General features: G+C 37.5%; 1 protein-coding gene across 1 annotated transcript; it reads right to left on the reverse strand.

Moving 5' to 3' along the window:
- Nucleotides 1-9,592: 9,592 nt before the first annotated feature.
- On the reverse strand, nucleotides 9,593-11,778 carry LOC110100411 (protein DETOXIFICATION 49-like). Its single transcript, XM_020827906.2, has 2 exons — nucleotides 10,111-11,778; nucleotides 9,593-9,980 (listed from the first exon to the last, which is right to left on the reverse strand). Exon 1 carries the CDS (start codon nucleotides 11,711-11,713, stop codon nucleotides 10,148-10,150), a length of 1,566 nt encoding a protein of 521 aa, XP_020683565.2. The 5' UTR covers nucleotides 11,714-11,778; the 3' UTR covers nucleotides 9,593-9,980; nucleotides 10,111-10,147.
- Between the last annotated feature and the right edge of the window lie 9,199 nt (nucleotides 11,779-20,977).

Below are 20,977 nucleotides of genomic sequence, written 5' to 3' on the forward strand. Positions count from 1 at the left end.
CCCATAAATTTTTCCTGTCTACCACATTATTAGCAGCATAAATAACAGATAATAAAATAGGAGGATGGGAGCCCACCGAGAGGGAGCCATGAATAATTTGAGAAGAAATGAAAATGGGGGAGAAGGTAATGAAATCAGGGTTCCACTTTAACCAAATCCTGCCAGGATTGGAACAACTAAAATTATTACTACTATTCTCATTGCTAAAAACCAAGTGAGAATTAACATACCAAGGATCCGAGAGGGCCTCATTATTGGACTTAGCTTCTAAAATACAAATCATACTAAGATCATAAGACTTGACAAGCTCCCTACAATCTTTAACTTTGTTAGGGTGATTGAATCCCCTAACATTCCAGCAAGCTATATGTGGAAAAAACATTAATTTTTTGAATTTTTTGCCTTCCTGGCAGATTTGGCTCTAGTTTGCACCGAGACGGGAGAAGATTGAGATTTGTTAACATAAGAGTTAGGGGAAGAAGGAGTATCTGGCTTATTATAAATGTCATTCGAAATAGGATCATAACTGTTTTCATCCATTTCTTGATTTTGGGGATCATCTGATTGAAGAGCCGCAAATTTATTGGATAGCCTGACATTAGTTGGGGGATTTACCAGAGGGGGAGAGATATGACTCGACGAGGAAGCTTCCTCAATAGGAATGTTAAGATTAGGTATATTAGCCTCATTAGGAGCGCAATTATTAGGGACCAGAGTAGCAGATTCCTTTTCAACCGAGGAAGCTAAATTAGGAAAGGGTTCAACAATAGGATTTTTACTTTCCAAATTTACCCGAGGAGGAGAGGTGTTCAGCCGGAACTCTAGATCTAGGGTTTCTGCTAGTACTCCTTCCTCTATCCCTGGGTTTAGGCTGAGGAAAGGCAACCGGTAAGGGATTGGGGTTGGTTTTGCAAGAGGAATAGGAGTAAACCATAGATCCACAGCCTTCACAGCGGCTAGGTTTCCAATCATAAATCACCTTAAGTTGGATATCCACCCCTTCAATATTAATCGGAATTTCATCCGGTAAAGTCGAATCTTTCGAAATAGAAACGCACACCCTAGCAAAAGTTAATCTAGCTCCTTTATCAGTAAGAGAGTCAACAGATAAAGGTATACCAATATAGCTAGCTATAGTAGAAATACCTTTCGGGGTCCAAAGGGCCAGAGGAAGATCAACGATTTTTATCCAAAGAGGGATAGAAGATAGTTCATAATCAAGTCACAAAAGTTTGATTGTTTTGGTTAGGTTTTGGACCATATTTTTTTCTTGTTGGTTTCTAGACTGGCAAATTCAAACCTAATCGGATCTGCTGGTTAGTGAACTGAGCCAACCAATTGCATATCCCTAGTTTTAGCAAAATATTTGAAATTCATATACATTTTGAAATTATTTTAATCAAAGCATAATAAGATATTGCTATTTTGTTTATAGTTCCAAATGAGATGATCCTTATACAATTCCTGTTAAAAAATAATTAAGTTTTAATCCATACTAAGTAGAGAAAATGATCAAAATAGTTCCTTAGTTCTTTATGAAGGATAAAATGATCCCAACTATATCAAATCATCATCTTGGTCTCTCAAATATTTATAAAGGAATCAAGCTTTCTTTTCAAAGAGTTGAGGGATCAAAATGATCCTTTAATATAGTTTGGGACTATCTTGATCTTTCATAAAAGAGTCAATGGACCATTTTGATCATTTTTTCATACTAAGCACGTTAAAAACAAAATTAAGAAAAAGGGGGGGGGGGGGGGGGGGGGGGGGTGTTTAAGTGCCTCCCCTAAGGTACATAGGGTTCCGCCCTTGTATTATATATATATTCTTTCAATCTTGAGGTTTATGCTTGTTGCGTCTTGGATTACTATTCGCGGTGCAAGAGAAATATAAATTTTAGAGTCTTAGCATTGTACGAAGATCCAATACACAATCAGATAAAAAGAGAGGGTGCATCATTCATAAGAGACACTTATATTTTTACGTGGAAACCCCTGAAAAAGGGAAAAATCCACGGGGCATAGCCAGTTTGAATGAATCCATTAGTATTTGTAGTTGATTACAAATGAGACATTTCCTTAGGGGAAGGCCTTAACTTGATGTACATCATATAAATTACATTACATGATAGGAATACAAAGAATCATTGCTGATGTGTTTGTTTGGTTAGAAGGATCGTAGTCGATGGGCGACAGAGGTCATAAAGACTGTTGTCTGATGAAGGAGGTCGGAAGGACGGCATCAGGAAGAAGTCCAACAATGGACAGAAGTCCAGTGTCAGATAGAAGTCTGACGAATGTTCGATGACGGGCATAAGTCCGGCATTGGGTAGAAGCCCAACAGAATTCCGGTGATGGATAGGAATCCGGCAACGTGCGCAAATCCGACGTTGGGTAGAAGTCTGTTGATGGACAAAAGTCTGGCGTCGGATAGAAGTCCGACGATGGACAGAAGTCCGACATCGAGTAGAAGTCCAACATCAGATAGAAATCTAGCAACGAGCAAGAGACGAGCGAGAGTCCGACGTCAGGTAGAAGTCTTGCGACCAGCGGAGGTTCGACATCGGGTAGAAGTCCGATGTAGGTCGGCGGCCGGGCAGAATAGTGGCGTTAGTTGGTTGTCAGAAAGAGCTTCGGCGTCACTTGGAGATCGGGTAGAATTTTGGTAGCACTTGGAGGTCGGGAGGAACTCCGGCGTCACTTAAAGGTCGGACAGAACTCCAGTGCAACTTGGAGTTCGGGCAAAACTCTGGCAATGGTCGAGGAGGAGTCTCTTCCTTTTCTTCTTCCTTCCCTTCTTGCGTCCTTGCTTAACTCCGGCGTCGGTCGGCTGCCAGCTAAAAGTCCGGCGGTGATCGAGGATGAGCTTCTTCTTTCTCTTCTTCTTTCTCTTCTCTTCTTGCTTGGGGTCCACTCTTAAGTTAAATGCGGGTCTATTTACAGTTTTTTGGGATTGGCATGACCAATAAATAGGATGAAGATCAAGAATAAATTGAGAGTGGTTTGAATGGAAGGTTGATGTTGAATTTTTTGATCGTAGACTGTTTCTTAGGCATTTGAAGGTCTTGATGATGTCAGAATTCTGTGATCTTGGGCTTGTTGGATTCTTTTCGTCGATCTGCTTGATTCGACTATACGCATGTCATGTTTGGAAACCATTTGGTAATCCAAATTGTGGTTACTTTGAACCTTTCAACAGTACTTCAGGTTCTTGATTTGGACCGATTTGGGCTCCGATTGAGTCGAATTTGGTTTCATTGGGTTCGTATTTCCAAGACGCACAATTCGACTAAAAGTTTGCTGAAATCAGAGTTGAGATGGTTTACGATCTAATTTTTGAAGTTTCCAACTTGATGTTGCTTCAGGATACGTGCCCGATGAAAATAATCTTTTGACGATATATCAATGCTATTTAATTCACATTGGTAACTCAATGGCTGCACTCTCCATGCAGTTTTTTTTTTTGGTTGTCTTCTATTATTTAATTGCTTCATCGGAGTCTGAGCTGGGCAGAGTCCATTTCATTCCATTGTGCTTTCTGTGTTTGCAACAGAGGACCAGATTCTGGGAAATGTTTTTTGAAAAGTGGCAACATGTTAAAGTTTATTATGAAGTCTTTTTAGGTGTTAGTGAGGGTTGGGGAGAAATTATTCTGTACTTAGACCAATTAAAATGATTCATGTCAGCGGTACCGAGCCGTGGTAACGAGCAATAAAGAGCCACGGCACTGAACAAAGGGGTGACATGACTCATTTTGATTGGTCTTCGAATGATGTTTGACGTCCGCACAAAATAATTAATCGTTAGTGGGGGTGATTGAGTTGATATGCTGAAGCCATGTAGCTATCTTGTTTGTATACTAGAATTTTGAAAGATGCTGTAGTTATATCGACCCTGAATGATTATTCCTGTACCGTAGCATGCAATTCATATTGCAGGTGTTAGTATTAATTATCTAAGGTAGGAGAGTAGATAAATGAATTCCTACTTCATCAAGGTCAGAGGCTCAGGGCCCAAACATTCCTCTAATGATTCCTTATGTGTCTTTCTGACTTAGAGCTACGTTATGGAGGGCAGCCTTGGTGCATTAATTTAACAATTTATTCTAGTTTGGTTCATGTTTGATGCGGTCTTGTGGAGCATGTCTAGGAAACAAGCAGGTCAAAGCTGATTTATAGAAGAGATTAGAGAATAAATTTAGGCGAATGCCTCCAATATATAACAGCCTGTCATAAAAAATTTGCGGAATTTTGTATTTAATGTTTGGGACGTAAAACATCCAGCGAACATAAACAAGAAATAGAAAGCATAGCTGAAAGAAAGAACACCGAAATTTGACGTGGAAAAATTTGAAACCGGGAAAAATTCACAAAGCCACACCACAAAAAAAAATATTATAAAATTTTGAGAGAAATAATGCAGCTCTCTCTCTTCTCTTTCACTCTCTCATTATCTCTCTCCACCTTTGCACTGATCTGACATGAACAAACAAAGAAAAAAATATGCTTAATCAATAAGGAACGCAACCCTTAATTAAAAACACGAAAGAAAAATGTCAATCCGTCTCACAACGCCACGACTCTCAACACTCTGACTCTTGTCTACATAATATATAGCACCGCAACACTCTCTTGTTGCATCGCAGCATTGAGGTCTAAAGGTCCACAATGCTTTGCTCTATCTAAGACTCTAACCAGACAATATAACGCCACAACGATTTATTATACCTACAACGTCGCATGCTCGGGTGCACAACGACGCAGCATTTTACGGTTGCACAAAAAAAAAACGTGCAAAGCACCCGAAACCATATAGGGGGAGGACCCCTTGTAGTCCACCGATGAGCTCGACTAATGAAATTGAGATACAAGGCAGCATGACAACCTGATTGATCGACACAATCATATTCCACATAAAACTAACATTTAATTCGGATAAATAGATGTTTATCAAAGTGATAATATATAATTTCATTCGATCAACTTGGAAGTCTAAGGTATTGTTGGGCTTGGAGGAGTTAAAATTAAAAGGAAATATTGTTTAGCTCACAATTACATCATTATTGTTTGATTATTCATTCTCCAATTGATAAATGATTATTCCTAAAACCAAAGAAAACAATAAAGAAGAGAAATTACGATTCCAGTCAATTCCTATCTATTAAATAATAAGAAGGGCTCGTTGCTCTTTAATGGCTTTTAAGTCATGCTTTGTCTTTTATTAGTGTTACTTAAATCATGCCGATGATTACAAAGTCGCTGCCTCCTGTTTTGGAGCAATATAGATTACGGAATGGATACGCTGTTGCGGTCAATGAACTCTGAATAAATCACAGTGCCGTTGAATTAATAGCTACACTTGATGTGCATCGAGAATGACCTCATGGTTATTAATCTTTATTATGAAGAGAACCAGCAATACAACAGTAATTAAATAACATAAAACTATTTTTTTTTGTGAGAATTCTTTAGCTTTGCCCTATTATTAATAAAAAGAAATATTACAAACAATAAACAAGACGAAAATTAATGATAAGTGAAACAAAACGGAACAAAATGATAAGGAGATAACCAGTTAAAAATAGAACAAGAGGCCGAGAATATTGAAAAAACTGCTCTGAACTCAGGTATAGCAGTCAATTTTTGGAATTTCGTTCACTTTGTTCTCTGGTTGCCCGAAGATCATCCAAGAGGAGTCATGGCAAGCTAACATCAACCTCGAGGTAGTAAGAGCATCAGGTTGCCGGACAGATTCTCAATGATTCAAATTCAACTTCAAATTCAACATTTAGAAGTTTCGGTAAGACCCTTTCATTCGAAATATGATGTTTATTGATAGCACAGTTGATATGTTTCATTGTAGTAATTAATTAATAAGTATAAGATATCATAACTGTTCTTCCTACTAAACTTAACCGCTTTGTCTTGCTCTTGCTTCTTTAGTTAGTTGCCTAATTGATGATGACATCGGTGTTTACGTTCATAAGATAAGAGCCTAAGCATCAGGGGAAGAACCAACATCTTTTTTGAGGATGAGCAACATATAATTGTGAAATGTATAATCTTTTGTATGAAATAGAAAAGGAATTTTTTTTTTTTTATTTGGACAATTGCGTTTATTGAAGGTATGCAAAATAGTTAAAATATTTATTTTTTCTTAAAAAAAAATGCCCACCATCAGCTCTTACTGATTCCAACCCTACTAAGCACCAACCATTAGGTTATAGGAAGAATAATTATGCCTCTATTAGTGCATTTTTTAGCAGAATTTATGGAACTTTTGTAAGAGAATTCTATCATAAACCTCATATGTTAGTATTGATGGGATCAAAATGTATATAATTCACTTTATTTTGCTGAAATTGAGCTTCACGCTTACTATTCAAATAAAATATTATTTTAATGCATTAATGTTAATGAAATGTTATAAGTTTCACTGCGTAATTTTTTATAAGTTATAGAGATTGAGATATTTAACATTTTGAGTATTTTATGAAAATTTTACAATGTGGGTTTTAAAATTTATGGGGTTTTTACTCAATAGAAAATTATTTCGATGTAAAAAAATAGAGTTATATATAGTCCAATACGGGTCTTAAAATATTATTTTACACAACCCCTAATAGTTTAATTATTTTATGATAATATGCATTTTTGATTAGTAAGATTTTATGTTGCCTATCATTAGGAAAAATTATGCAATTCTGAAAAATGCCCAATTAAGCTTTAATTGTTATAATATAATAAAAAATTGTGTATATGTGATTAAATAATATCTACTTGGAGTCATAATTCTTTGAGATTCTATATGTGTCAGAGAATACTCTAGTGCCTGTAAGGTATGTTTTGATGTCAATAAGCTAGGTTCTAGTTACATGCGTATTTTGTTGCTATAAGTATAAAAAAGAGTCATAAGGGGTCAAAATTTTTTGAAATTCTATTTGGGTCCGGGGAAGGTGATACAAACTATTCTATGATATGAATTGTAATTTATTCATCTGTTCAATATTATTTTTTTATAATAGGATAACTGTTATGATCGTATTACATTTCTCATTAAAGTAATTTATTAGATTATATATAAATAATTTTAAATGTTTAGTAAAATATTTTATATAATAATTAAAAAAAATTAAAATTTAGATCGATTTATGTGGCCTACTGAGTTATTGTAGCTCATCGTGATTTTGCTTCTAGTTTTTATGATCTGGGAAGACAAATGAGATTGTTGATTAATTAGTACGTAGTTTAGGATCAAATCAGCTTAACATGATAGATCCTATCCTCATCTGGTTGGATTGTGATAACATGTACATTGATGAGAATATTAAATAAATTCATATGTTATGATCATGGTTTATAATGTGCTAGCTCTTTATGTTGTTATTATGTTATATATGATACGGGAAGGGCTTGCAGGACTTGATACGAGAAAAAAACATCACATTTAACTAAATATCCTGCTTTGCTCATATATGCATATGACATGACCATACATTATAAATTATATAAGTGACTTGATATAACATGATACGTGACATGGCTGATATACCATTTATATACCAATTACCATAATATCTTATAAATAAAAAAAAATATATTTTTATACATTGTTTAAATTTTATAATTATTCCTTTTTGTAAGAAAATATAATTTCATTCCAAAATATACGTTATTTAGATAAACTTTCCAATATATTTATTATTATCATTAACTATAATTATATATAGGGATGTACAAAGAAATACATAAATCCGAAAGTCCAAACTAAACTGGCCTGTTTATCTAGTTTAATTTGTTTTATTCAGTTTAGACTTGATATTTTATTTAAATTAATATGATTTGGTCATATATATATATATAATCATTAAGGCCTTCAAATGTCCAACGAACGGTGCATGATCAAAGGATTCGATATCGGCCGTCCATTCAAAGCACTCCCAATTCGCCCCTTATCTCACGCCTATTTACGGGCTATGCCACTCCAGAAAAACTATAAATAGAGCCCTCATTCTACACCAAGGGGACTCAAGTGAAGAAAGAGAAGAAGAAGAGAAGAAGAAGGAAAAGGGGAATAGGTGATTCCCCTCCTCCTCGACCATACGCCGGAACTTTGCCGGATTTTCGGGAAACAACGGGATTCTACAAATTTTGTGAATTTGCTTCAAGTTGTAATATGATCGTCCCAATTTGCGGGACGAATCAGTTTCTTGTAATTTACAAAAATACTAGTGGAATTTTTTAGCTGGGCAAGGCCCCGTGGTTTTTCCTTTTTCGGGTTTTCCACGTAAAAACCTTGGTGTTCAATTCTCTTTTCTGTTTGTTTGCTTAATACTCGTACAACGCTAAGACGAATATTTACAAACTCTACCGCCGCGTATATTCTAGCACGCAAGAACTAGTAATCCTAAAAGAAATAAAATTATGCGTGCTTAGCATTGGAGAAGGTGCGATCAATGCTAGTAGAAGAAGCATACGAATTAGTCAAATATATATAGAAGAAGCAATGTTTCACCAAACAAATTGAAATCAATGATGCTATTGCAGAAAAGAGACAAGGGGCATCTAGTCTATGTTGCATCTTATGAGCAGTACACACTTTTTTTTTTTTATACTTCATCGTTCAAAAAAAGCTCCAAAAGATTGAATTATGTCCAATAATTGATTCTCCAAAATTGTCCAAAAGCCATATATGATCTTATGAAGAGCAAAGGTGAAGCCATTAGCATAATGATGTCAGTAAACAGAATGTGCGGTTTAGAGCAAAAAAATCCAGCTAAATCAATCAAGAATGACTACAAGAAGAGGATAAATTATTACATGCGGAATCTGAACATATATATCTCACATCCGAACTACAATAAAATCAAGCCAAGTGAGTTGTACACACCCTGTGTACAACTTGTAAATATATTGTGTATAATACAAAGTGTATGTACAAGCCATGAAGCTTGATTTCATTGGAGCCTGAACTTGTCCAGACTCTGAACGTAATAATTTCTTCAACAGAGGGAGATCCTTCTACCCACCCAACAGACCTTATTAATTCCAGTGAAGAATGCAAGAAACGTCTAACCACAATTCCAATCACAAAAATCATTTTAGCACCCAAAACCATCAATCTCACACAGTTCATAAGAAAACAAATTAAGCACCCGATATGCCATTTAAATTCGATAAACAACAATCATAACATGGTGAAAATCACCCAGAAAATCAAACCATTCAACCAATACCAGAAATATAATCGCAATAAACAAATACTTTCATGAAGCCCAAAATCATGCCCATCTAGAAACATACATGCCATATATATAATATATTTTATATTTTAAACATCAAATGAAAGTAATTTTTATCTTTTTCTTTCTTTGGAATTAATTAAGATAAATTCACATCCATATCATATACGTAAGATGCAAATTTAAGATTTCTTAATTAATGTCAAAACTCCCAACTAATAGATCAAGATGAACTACATGAATTTTTTATTACTTTTTAAAAGGGCCCTAAATAAAATATAAAATATGGATAATATATATGAAAATATCTAAAATTTCGCCTTGCTCTTTTTAAGCTGGCAAAATGAGTTCTTAAAATCACTGACCTCTCCTGAAAATTGATTATTAAGGTTTCCAATACATAGATTAACCCAATCATATTATAAAACAGAAAAAAAGTCTTTTTTCTGAATCGAAAATCCGGCTGTTAATAAGACAAAAAAGAATGAACAAGACTAAGAATGACGCCACCTCGAAGCGCACCGGATTCGCTAATATCGGGAAGCCCATCCAAAAAACGACATTTCTTCGCAAAATTTTCTCCTCCGAAACAACAAATGCAATCACGGCGCAGCGTTATGACGGACGGGCGGACCAGCCTGAGGCCCGCCCACTTGGCAAACCGCCGGGCTTCTCTCTCGATCTCTGTTTCTCTCTCCTCTACCGCCACGTAAGTGAGTGAGCGAGGAAGCCGACGAGAGCTGAAGAACAAGCGCAAAACACCTGGTCAACTGTTTCTTATATAAAAAAAGAGAGAGAAAAGATGAAATGAACTTTTATTATATAAACAGTCATGATATGTGTTGAAACATGCTGGAATTCAATTCCAACCTCTTAACAACAGCTTTATACTTGTAAATAGCAATGCTCATTGATCGATCTTGATGGCGATGGGCTTACAATCCTCCTTATCATTACTCTCTCCGCCGGTGAGGCACTGCGCGCGGTCAGCCTGGAATTCCCAGTCCGTGCTGGTGACAGAAGAGAGCATTAGAGCGAGACACGTGGCCTGAGCAGCAAGCAGCCCGAGCCAAAGCCCGGGAAAATTAAACCTTGCCAAGAACGCGAGCCCAACGGCCACAGGCATCCCCACACCATAAAATGATCCAAGGTTGATGTTTGCGGCGGTGCGAGGCCGCGCGCAGCCGCGGAGCACGCCGCAGCCCGTCGTCTGAGGGCAGTTTCCGAGCTCGCATAGTCCTAAAATCGGCAACACGGTGGTTGTAAGGCGGATAATCTCGTCATCAGTGGTGAATATCTTAGCCCATGCGTGGCGAACGGAGATGGAGAAAGAGAAGGCGGTGAAGCCAAGGAGGGCGCCGCAGGCTAGGCCGAGGGTGGCAGTTCGTCGGGCTCCTGCAGGGCGGTTGGCGCCGAGTTCGTTGCTGACGCGGGTGGAGACACCGGCGCTGAGAGAGTGGGGGAAAATGTAGATTAATGATGTGGTTTGGATAAGGAGGCCCATGGATGCTACGGTCGATTGTGGGTGAATAAGGAGGCCGCAGAGGAGAATCATTATTTCGTACCACCACCATTCTAAGCAGACTGAGGCACAGCTTGGTACGGCGAGAGAGAGAAGCGAACGCCAGCCGGAGATGGAGAAGGTGCCGTCCTGGGATGTGGGGATGAGGCCACCGGTGCGGGAGTGAACGCCGGAGAGGTGCAGGTAGATGATAAGGAGGATAAGGAGGCTGAGGTTGGTGAAGACGGTGGCCAGAGCGACGCCGGGGATGCCGAGATGGAAGTGGTTTATGAATAGGTGGTTGATGGGGAAATGGAGGGCGGCTGTTGCGGCGGCGGTTGTGGTGAGGGGAAGAGTGATGGATTGGGAGCGGAAGTAGATGCGGAGGGGGTGGATGAAGGATTGGAGGACAAGGTCAGGGAGAGAGAAGAGTATAAAGGATTGGGCGGCGTCGGCGATGGTGGAGTCTTGACTGCAGAAAATGAGTATGCGGCGCATGGAGAGCCAGAGGAGGGAGATGGGGAGGGAGGCGGAGAGGAGGAGCAGAATGGTGCGGCGGAGGGCGAGCCCGAGAATTTGGGGTCGGCCGGCGCCATGGGCTTGGCCGCAGATGGGGTCCATGCCGGTGGCTAGACCAGAGAGAACAGAGTAACCGGTTATGTTGGCGAAACCGATTGCGAGGGACCCACCGGCGAGTGCTAGACTGCCAAGGCGGCCGAGGAAGAGCATGGAGATCATAGAGCGGGAGTAGAGGAGAAGGCCGGTCAGAATCATGGGAAGTGATATGGAAAAAATTGATTTTATTTCGATGAAGGACATCGCAAGCTGGCGAGCAGGCGCCGGCGGTGGGGATTTGATGTTGGGGGATTCATCGTTGCTCTGGGTCTTGGCGATAAGCGGTGCAGCGAAGACTGCGTCTGTATGGGGATGGCCGTCTTTGAAGTTGGTCTCTGGATTATTTGATTGACACATGGTTACTGTTAGTTCTGTTAACTTTTAAAGCACAAGTAGGAAGGACGAGAGAGAGAGAGAGAGAGAGAGAGATTTTGGAGGATTTAGTTTCGTAATGGGCAGAGAAATGGGGATGGTTTTATAGGAGGAGGAACTGGGAAGACATTCTTCTTGCTGGAATTTGGAAGATAGCGCTTTGTCCAGTAGGGGCAGAGCGGGCTTTGTTCTGTCCGCTTCTGTCAGCAGGATGATCTTTAATATATGATACGCTGCATATGGAGCCCATCCGACCTAGCGCGCGACTTATTGGCTTGGGTGGGCGGGCCACACCAAGCGGGCAAGATGAGCACCGCCTTGTTTATTTTTGGTCTTTTAAGTTCAATACAATCTTCAAATAATAAGCTAAGATAAAAAATTTTGACCAATTATTTACTCGTATATAATAATCGTTTTATAAACAATATATCGCATATATATATATAGAATGGATCACCTAAGATATGTATTAAAATTTTGAATTTAAAATTTTAATTCTTTTCTTTCAATTGAAAATTAAATACATTGTAATCAAGATTCAAGCTTGAATTCAAGATAGTAAATTTTAAATGTTTAATATTTAAATCATTCCTTCTATGTGGAAGGCTTTTAAATTGATTTTTATTCTCTTTTAATAGCCTTAGGCTTCAAATGGAAGATATGAGGGTGCTCTTTTCGGGAGTGATATATTCTACTCCATTTTCTTATTTGTTCACCATAACTTAGCTTTCCTTCTTTTAAAGTATTTCCCTCCTCTTTTTTGATATTTTTTAAATTTGAGAAATAATACAAGATAATAGTTTTAAATATTATTGGATTGAATATAGAAAATGTTTTGATGTTTTGACCTCCTCCTATTTGGATTGAGAGCATGATCTTTTCCTCTTTTGGTTCTCTTGAGATGACACTTATATCATTATTTTACTTACTAATATCTCTCTCTCTCTCTCTCTCTCTCTCTCTCTCTCTCTCTCTCTCTCTCTCTACACACACACATACAAACACACATAAAATCATAATATATTCTTCCAACTCCCTCGCATCATCCTACAATATTTCTCCAAGCATCATATCCCTAAGAAAATTTCAAAACCCCTTTTAAAACCATCAACAAAGCTAGTGGTCATCTTGACCTAATTTTGCAATATATATATATATATATATATATAGCCCTACGATTCTAGAACCTTTTTCAAATTCTCAATACACCTTTAAGTCCCTTCACAAATTCAATATTTCAAGACTAGTCAAATTTGTCTAAACTATATCACCTTGATCTAATCTTATCTTTCTTTTTCCATCTTTTTCCTTCCAAACCATTTAGAATATCACAAAATACTTTATATCGCTCTAAAGATATTATCCTAACATTCCTAAGTGGTTCCATGCATTGAATACTCCACTATAAGAGCCCTTAGTTCCATGTCCCTTAGTAGAGCTTTGGGCATGTTCATGACCTACGTATTTGATTGACCATCCCTTTCAACAATCATTATAAGCAAAGCTATTTTAATACTCAAGATCAACGTACCCCATATGTTCTTAGAGCTCCCCCTTCTCTCCCTCCAATCCCCTTCTCTCTCAACCATAAGAACACCTTAAATCTCAACGAACTACTCTAAATCTTACCTCCACATATTCTCTAACATTCTACAACCTTTTTCAAACCTCACTATTATTAATATTTCAAGACTAGTTAAATATGTTTAAACTAGATTACCTTGATCAAATTTGTTTCCATTCCTTAGCTTCTAACCATTTAGAATTTCACAAAATACTTCATACCACATCTAAAGATGTCATTTAACTTTTCTAATTAGTTTCATGCCTTTAACCATCCACTTCAAGAACCCCTACATCTAAGACCTTATGGCGAGATTTAGAGATGGTCATGGCCTAATCATTTGACTGGCCCTTTCATTTTAACCATCATCATAAGTAAAATTATCTCAACTCCCAAGGGTGTAATAAATGAAAGCCTTTGATCACTCCAAGGCTAAGTCAAGTTGATATTAGAGCAAAAGTTTAGACTTGGGAAAATTGTAAATAAGGTGTGCATGCATGTTACTATAATTAGATTTCATCAATTGACATCATATCAGTTAAAAATATTATTTTTGTAACATCTACCTTCCTGACATTATGCTTACTTATTTCAATGAAATTATTACAATGTATGTATTGATTTATTATTTGACCAATTAGCAAACATATGTTTTAATTATTTACACCTAATTAGCTACCTTAATTATAAAACTTAGCAATTCACCTTTAGTTGACCCCAACCTATATATATTGTGCACTATATGAAAATCAGCTTTTTGTGGCAAAATTTATGGCGGAATAATGTCCATCACAAATGTCAATAGATTTGTGATAGATTATTTCAAAGAATTTTTTTGATATTTTTGTGGCAGATTTGAGACATAAATTCTGCCACATATTTGCAGCAAAATTTGCCACCATATATTTGTTGCAAGCTACGCTATAATAGCAATAAAAAATATTCTTTTTAAATGCTCTTATCTTCACTGCCAAGTGCAGAAGGGCGTTGGTTTTTTATGAGTGGAATAGGGTATGAGTGTCAAAATGGGTCAGGTTTTAGTCAAACCAAAATTGACCTGGGTCCAAATGGGTTGACCCTAGCTTAACCCTATTTATAAAAAAGTTATGAATTCTAAACCAAAAATAAAAAAAATAAAATAATTAAAAAAGCAAAAAAAAAAAAAAAAAAAAAAAAAAAACCAGGAATTCTAACTTGGACCCAACTCGCGTAGGTTACCGGGTTGAGCCGAATTGACCCGCAAACCCCAAAAACAGCGGACATGGGTGCATCATACGTACTCAGTGCTGTGTAATAGCGGTGCCAGTGGGTGCAGGAGGCTTGAGGCAAGAGAACTGAGTGCGGTGGTGCACCTGTGCAAGAATGACCACGTTCAGAAGGGTGAGCGCGGGACCAACTATCCTTTGGTAAGGTAGGGCATGGGTGTGAGTCCTGCAGGAGGCCGGAGGTGGGGTCAACAGGTAGAGCCACAAGCGCGGTGAGGCAGGTGTGGGTTGGGCCGACTGGTACCCCACATGAATGACGGGGCAAGGGTTGCGACTCAAGAGACAATCACGTGTAGGGGTGTCAATGAGTCGAGTTTAAGCCCTTATCGAGCTTGGCTCGTCAGTTGGAAACCGAGCTCAAACTCGAGCTCGAGCTCTAGTCGAGCTTGACTAGCTAGCTCTAACTCGAGCTCGTCTCACTGTAAACGAGCTCGAGCCGGCTCGAGAACCTGCTCGCAAGCCATGAGCGAGAATTTGAAAATTTAGGCGGGAACTTTAAAAATTAGCTCGGATTACTAAAACTTAAGCATGATTTTTAAAACTTAGTTAAACTTTAGGAAAAAGATGAAATATTTAACATTTAAATAAAACTTAGGTGATTTTTATTTATTTTTTAAATATTTAAATTAATCAATAAAATAAATTTATTTAAAAATATTAATATTTATTCGAGCTGGCTCGCGAGCCGAGCAGGCCGAGCTCGAACTCGAGGTTGACTCGTGAGCTTGGTAAGCTCTGCTCATGATCCCATAAACGAGTCGAGCTCGAGCCGGCTCGCGAGCCGACTCGGCTCACTTACACCCCTATTCACGACTGCACCATGCGTTTGTGTTGTACGGGACACGAGTCCGTGGAAGGATCGATCCAAGATTTAGTCGTGACACCGGGATCTGGGTCACCCAGGCCAACTATAAGTTTTTAGGTCAACTCGAACCTTGCATGATTTTCAAATGGTCAAAAAACCAAATACATATCAAATCCATTTTATAAACGGGTTGACTTGAACCTGGATTTTTCAAGTCGGGTCTTGATCGGGTTTTAGGTCATGTCAACTTTTGAAACCTTTAGAACTGGGTTCGAATCACGGGCAGGCCGGTCAAGCAGGAGATGGCGCAGGCAGCGGATAGTCTGGTCATGCACAGGCAGCAGGTAGCCAAGTCAATTGGGCATAATTTGTGGTCATTTTTTGCTGAAACTTTACCGTAAATTTGCCACAAATTTGCTAGAAATATTTTTGGTAGATTTTTTTCGCCTCAAATAATTTTATGATATTACTTTTTGGGGCACATTATATTCAGCCACAAATCATATTTTGCGACAATTTTTTTTATTTTGGGACAGATTTATCCGCTGTAAAAATGTAGTTTTCTTGTAGTTTTGTTGAGTGTTACATATTTTTGGAGTGGCTCACTTAAAAAATAATGACCTACCAATTGAATGTTGAAATACAAATATATTAGTAAAGGTGTATTTAATTATTTGATTATATATTACAGATAATTAAGTATATTTATTATTATGACTGAAAACTAGTATATTTATTATTTATTATTCCGTGTTTTTCAATAACGGAAATAAAATTTAATATAAAAATTTACTAAAAATTATGTTTTTTTTTTAAATTGAGATGATCATAATGTGACTTAACTCGAGAGAAATAAATTTCCGAGCTGGGCCGACTAATGAAAATGTCTTAAAGTAGCCCAAAATCGAATTTTAGTTTTTTTCTTTCCTCTCTTTTTTTCCTAATTCTTCTGAGCAACTCTAAATAACAAACTGAGAAATGAGATATTTATTAAGCTATATAACTGAAATTAGATATTATATTGAAATCTCAATTATTTTAAATATTTAATATTAAAATAATTTCTTCTAACTTCTTTTATAACTTCAAATCCGAGAATTAAAAAAATTATAAAAAAATATTCATAAATTAGCTAGTAATGCATTGAATATTCTAGTAAAATTGGTTTGCAAAATGGACGCCTAATGATCTCAAATACTCCACTTATACCGATAAATGTCGATTTTTTAAGAAATTTCACCAATGACTAAAAATTATGAAAAAATAACGTAATTAAAGCATTACACTATAAATATTCTGACTGCTTGTGATTTGGACTTAACTTACACCTGAAATAATTATTGATTATTCTAGGTGAAAAAAATAAACTAAGACATTTCACAATCTATCTACCTTAAGAAAAATGTTGTCCTCAACATTCCAAGAATAGATTTTTTTTTTTTTTTGAAAAAGAGACATATATTAATAAAAGTAAAAATCCGGTTACAACAAGATAGAGCAAGGAAAAGAAAGAAAGAAAGAAAAATTACAATAAACTACGGGCTCAATAAGTGGTTGAGGCTTCCAGCACCGTCAACACCCCACCAGGACCGTCCAGAAGGTGTAGAAAAAAGCTAACCCGAACCAACCCGAAATAAACCACAGCAATGGTTGCCACCAGCGAAGTGCAATGATGCGAGCCCCAACCCATCATTGCCCAATCTTCGACACAACAGAAAACCGCACATAACAAAACAATAAATAAAAACAAAACAAATTAACATCAGTAATAACTAACGCCTACGGCCGATTTCCAACATAAGAAATGGGTCAAACATTAACAAGCGTAAAATCGCATCCCGGATCAGATCCACCACAGAAATCAGGCGACGGCAAATCCTCACCACCAGATTTGGATCCAGGATCACCCTCGGATGAATCCAACCAATTCAAATGGTTCTTAATGTCCAGTCCCGAACTGTCTCCTAATGAATTACACACAAAACGCGTATCAACCGCGTTAACAGGAACTTCAATGAAATTATTATATACCGTAATGCATTTTTGGGGCACCTCCAAATTAAGAATCGGAGAGGTTGCCCGAGGCACTGCCCCAACAGAGTCACCCACATTTACAGAATTATCCGGCAAAACCTCACCACAATTAGACGGTAATTTAGGTGGAAAAAAAGGCAGAGCATTAGGAGATACAGCAAAATTAACATCAAAATCCTTCTCCAGCCTTTCACCAACAACCCTAGCATTCACTGTATCTCCTTCACGCGCAACATCGACACCAGCACCATTTAAATCAGCAGCATTAGGAGAAACAAAAATCTGGTCAGGCGAAGCAGCCCGACAATCACCATCAGGCACAACAACACCCTCCACATCAGCAGAAATATTATTAACAATAATTTCACAATCTAAAACATCTCGATCTAAGGCAACATCATTTAATTTTGCAGAAATACCACAACCAAGAGAAATAAACGGAACTTCTGTAGGAACAGGGACAGGAGGATTGTCCAGGGCGTTGGGGATAACAACCGGAGAGGATTTGGGCAAAAGTTTAGGACATTCCATTTTCTTGTGACCTAAAGCTTTACAAAATAAAAAGAAGCTAGGCATGCCCTCAAAAATAACTTTCTGGACATACCCCAGCTTCTCCAGACATAACCAAACAGAATCGGGAAAAGATTTGGTAACATCAATTTCAACAAGAACACGAGCAACAGATGGACGAAATCCAGAAGCCGTCGCATTGTCAGTATGTATCAGCCTACCAAAAACCGAACCCAAACCAAAAAGAATACGGGAGGAAAAGAGATGGGGACGTAATCCAGGGAATGAAAGCCAAACTGGAACGATCGAAGATTCCTCCGACAAATCAAGAACCGGTGACCACTTTATAACTTTCATAAAACAGTCATAAACAAAGTAAGATCTGTGAGCAAAAACCCTAGCATAATCCAAATCATTGGCAAGCTTGATTAAAATTAACATTCGCTTGATCCCACAAAGTGACCGAAAAATCCCCAGATAATTTAAGGATAAAGAAAAACCTACGGATGGAGTCTAAAGAAGGACGTTTAAGGGGAAATTTCCCCACCAACACAAACTCAAAAGGCTTGGCTAGATGCAAAAATTCCTCTTCTGAAAACCACAGAGATGACATGCCCCGATTCGAAGAAATACGAAAATCCGGAAAATCAATTGATTCAATGGAACCAGATAGAGCATCCTTAAAAGATTTAGGTTGCTTACCCGCAAGAAAACCAGGATCAAGCATTTTTTTTGCCATTAAAGATGTACCGCCGACAAGGAGACGGCGAGAGAGGAGACGCGAGGGCAAAAGCCCTAAAAGGGAGAAAACCCTAACAGACGAGACGGAGGCATCTGATTCCAAGAATAGAATACGTCATAATAAACATGAATACAACTGCCTCATATATATCATATTCCTTTTCCCAAATAGCCTCTCTATCAGTTCTATGTTTCAGCATTGCACCTAAACCATTTGAATCCAACATTTCAAACTATTTTCAAAACAATTTTAAACGAAGCGAACATTAGTTCGATCAGCTTGGTACAATTTTGGATGACTCATAATACAATTAATCTAATTATTTTATCTTAAATAAAAGGTATTAAAAAGAATATCAGTTATCATTTGCTAAAATTTATAAATTTAGCATGGGAAATAAATAATATATAGATTGATATTTCAATCATTTGCTTATTTAGAGTTCATGATTTTTATTGAGTTAATATTAAAAAGTGTTATAATAATTTGATTCTTATTTGATAAATTAATATAAAAAATCAAACTAATAACCAAAAATAAAATAATAAAAAAAAATACTTGCAAACAATAATCAAATCAAAATTATAAAAATGAAATCAAATTAATCATCAGTTCAATTTGGCTATTGAATTTTATCCAAATAATACACAACCCTATATTTGGCCCCAATGGAAGAGGCAAATATACTTTTTATTATTATTATTTTTTCCATACAAGACTATTTTATTTTATAGAAAGTATTTATTAAGCCTTATTATACAGAGCGTAACTAACATTTTTAAAGATGGACAAAATAGGATTAGAGACTACATAATCTTAAGGGTGAAATAGCAGAAAAAAATCTTAGAATTTTGAGAAAATGCATTTACTGACACTATTGAGTGCATCATAATTCTGACTCTACTTATTGCTTAAATAATTATTTTTATATAGCTTATCAACCTATGTGAATTAATAAACTAACACATTTAATCATTAATTAAAATTTTAATTAAATTTTTTAAATATCTAACTTTTCTCTTTCTATCTAAAGCCAATAATATTAGTAAAGTTTTATTACTTTATATAAATTTAGATCTATCAAATTTTATTAAAAAAAGAAATTAAAATATGCTAAGAAATAAAAGGATAAGATTACCTGGAAGTGCTTTACAGAGACAGAAACCATTAAGAAAAAAAACAATTCATTTTATATAGGGGTGTCAATTTCGGGCCACGGGTAGAGTTCGGGTTGACCAGGCCCGTTTTTATAAACGGGTCGATTTTTTGGACCCGAACCCGACCCGCTTCGGGTTCGGGTCAACCCGACCCGACCCACGGACAGGCAATTGACGGCTTGACGCGGAATTGGCCGGCTGCAGCTGTGAGCCGACGGAACTGGCCGGCTACAACAGTGGGCCGACGAAACTGGCCGCACGATCTGAAACTGGTGCCTAACGCGGGAAGCGAGACACGGGGAGCGCGCGCGGCGAGCGATAGGGCTCGACTAGGGATGCGGGGCGCAGGACGGCGCACTCGAGTGCACGACACGGAACCTCACATGGAACTGACGCGGGGCAGCCGGGGCGGGGTCTTTCGGACAGACGGTTTATGAGTTATTCCGGGTCAGTTCGGGTTATTCTAGGGTTTTCGGGTCAACTCGAAACTGACCTGGTTTTTCAAACGGGTTAGTTTTCTGGACCTGAACCCGACTCGCTTCGTGTTCGGGTCAATCCAAACCCAAAATTTTCGGGTCGGGTCCAATATTGACAGGTCTAATTTTATATGCCGGATTTTCTCATAAAGCTTTAATGGATTCGGTCTTTTGAACTATTCAACCAGTGGCTAAAGCCTGGCCAGTCATGTTCCAGATAAGGAGATTCCCATTTTGAAAACTGTGACCAAATTTCCAATTCCAAGCGTCGGCACTGTTGGAGTGTTCCAAGCTTTAATTGAAAGTTTAAGGGTATGTACACTGTTACACATCACTTTGACTTGATGAAATTGGAAATAAAGTGAAATAAGATTTAATAAGCCACGTATGATTCATTTATTTTTTAATAAGCTACCATTGGTGTGTGTCAATGGTTAATGACCAGTAACATTGGTGGGGTCGACCGTAGACATCAACGTGAGTTGAGGCAAGAGTTAGTGGCAGTCGATGTTAGCACCAAAGACGGTCAACGACGACATCTATGCCATCAAGAATGAATGCTATCACAACGAGCATCAACGGTGGCCTATACTATGAGAAATTATTCTGTACAAATATAGGACAAAGAGAATTGTTCGGATTTGATGCATTTTTACTGTCTTTTTGCTACGCTTTTGCAAAAGGACAGTAAAAGGG

This window comes from Dendrobium catenatum, unplaced genomic scaffold (genome assembly GCF_001605985.2).
Source record: "Dendrobium catenatum unplaced genomic scaffold, ASM160598v2 fragScaff_scaffold_1220, whole genome shotgun sequence".
NCBI lineage: Eukaryota > Viridiplantae > Streptophyta > Magnoliopsida > Asparagales > Orchidaceae > Dendrobium > Dendrobium catenatum.

What these genes read in the sequence shown, in the direction of transcription:
- LOC110100411 (XM_020827906.2), bottom strand. Translation starts at nt 11,713, where the DNA reads ATGTGTCAATCAAATAATCCAGAGACCAACTTCAAAGACGGCCATCCC.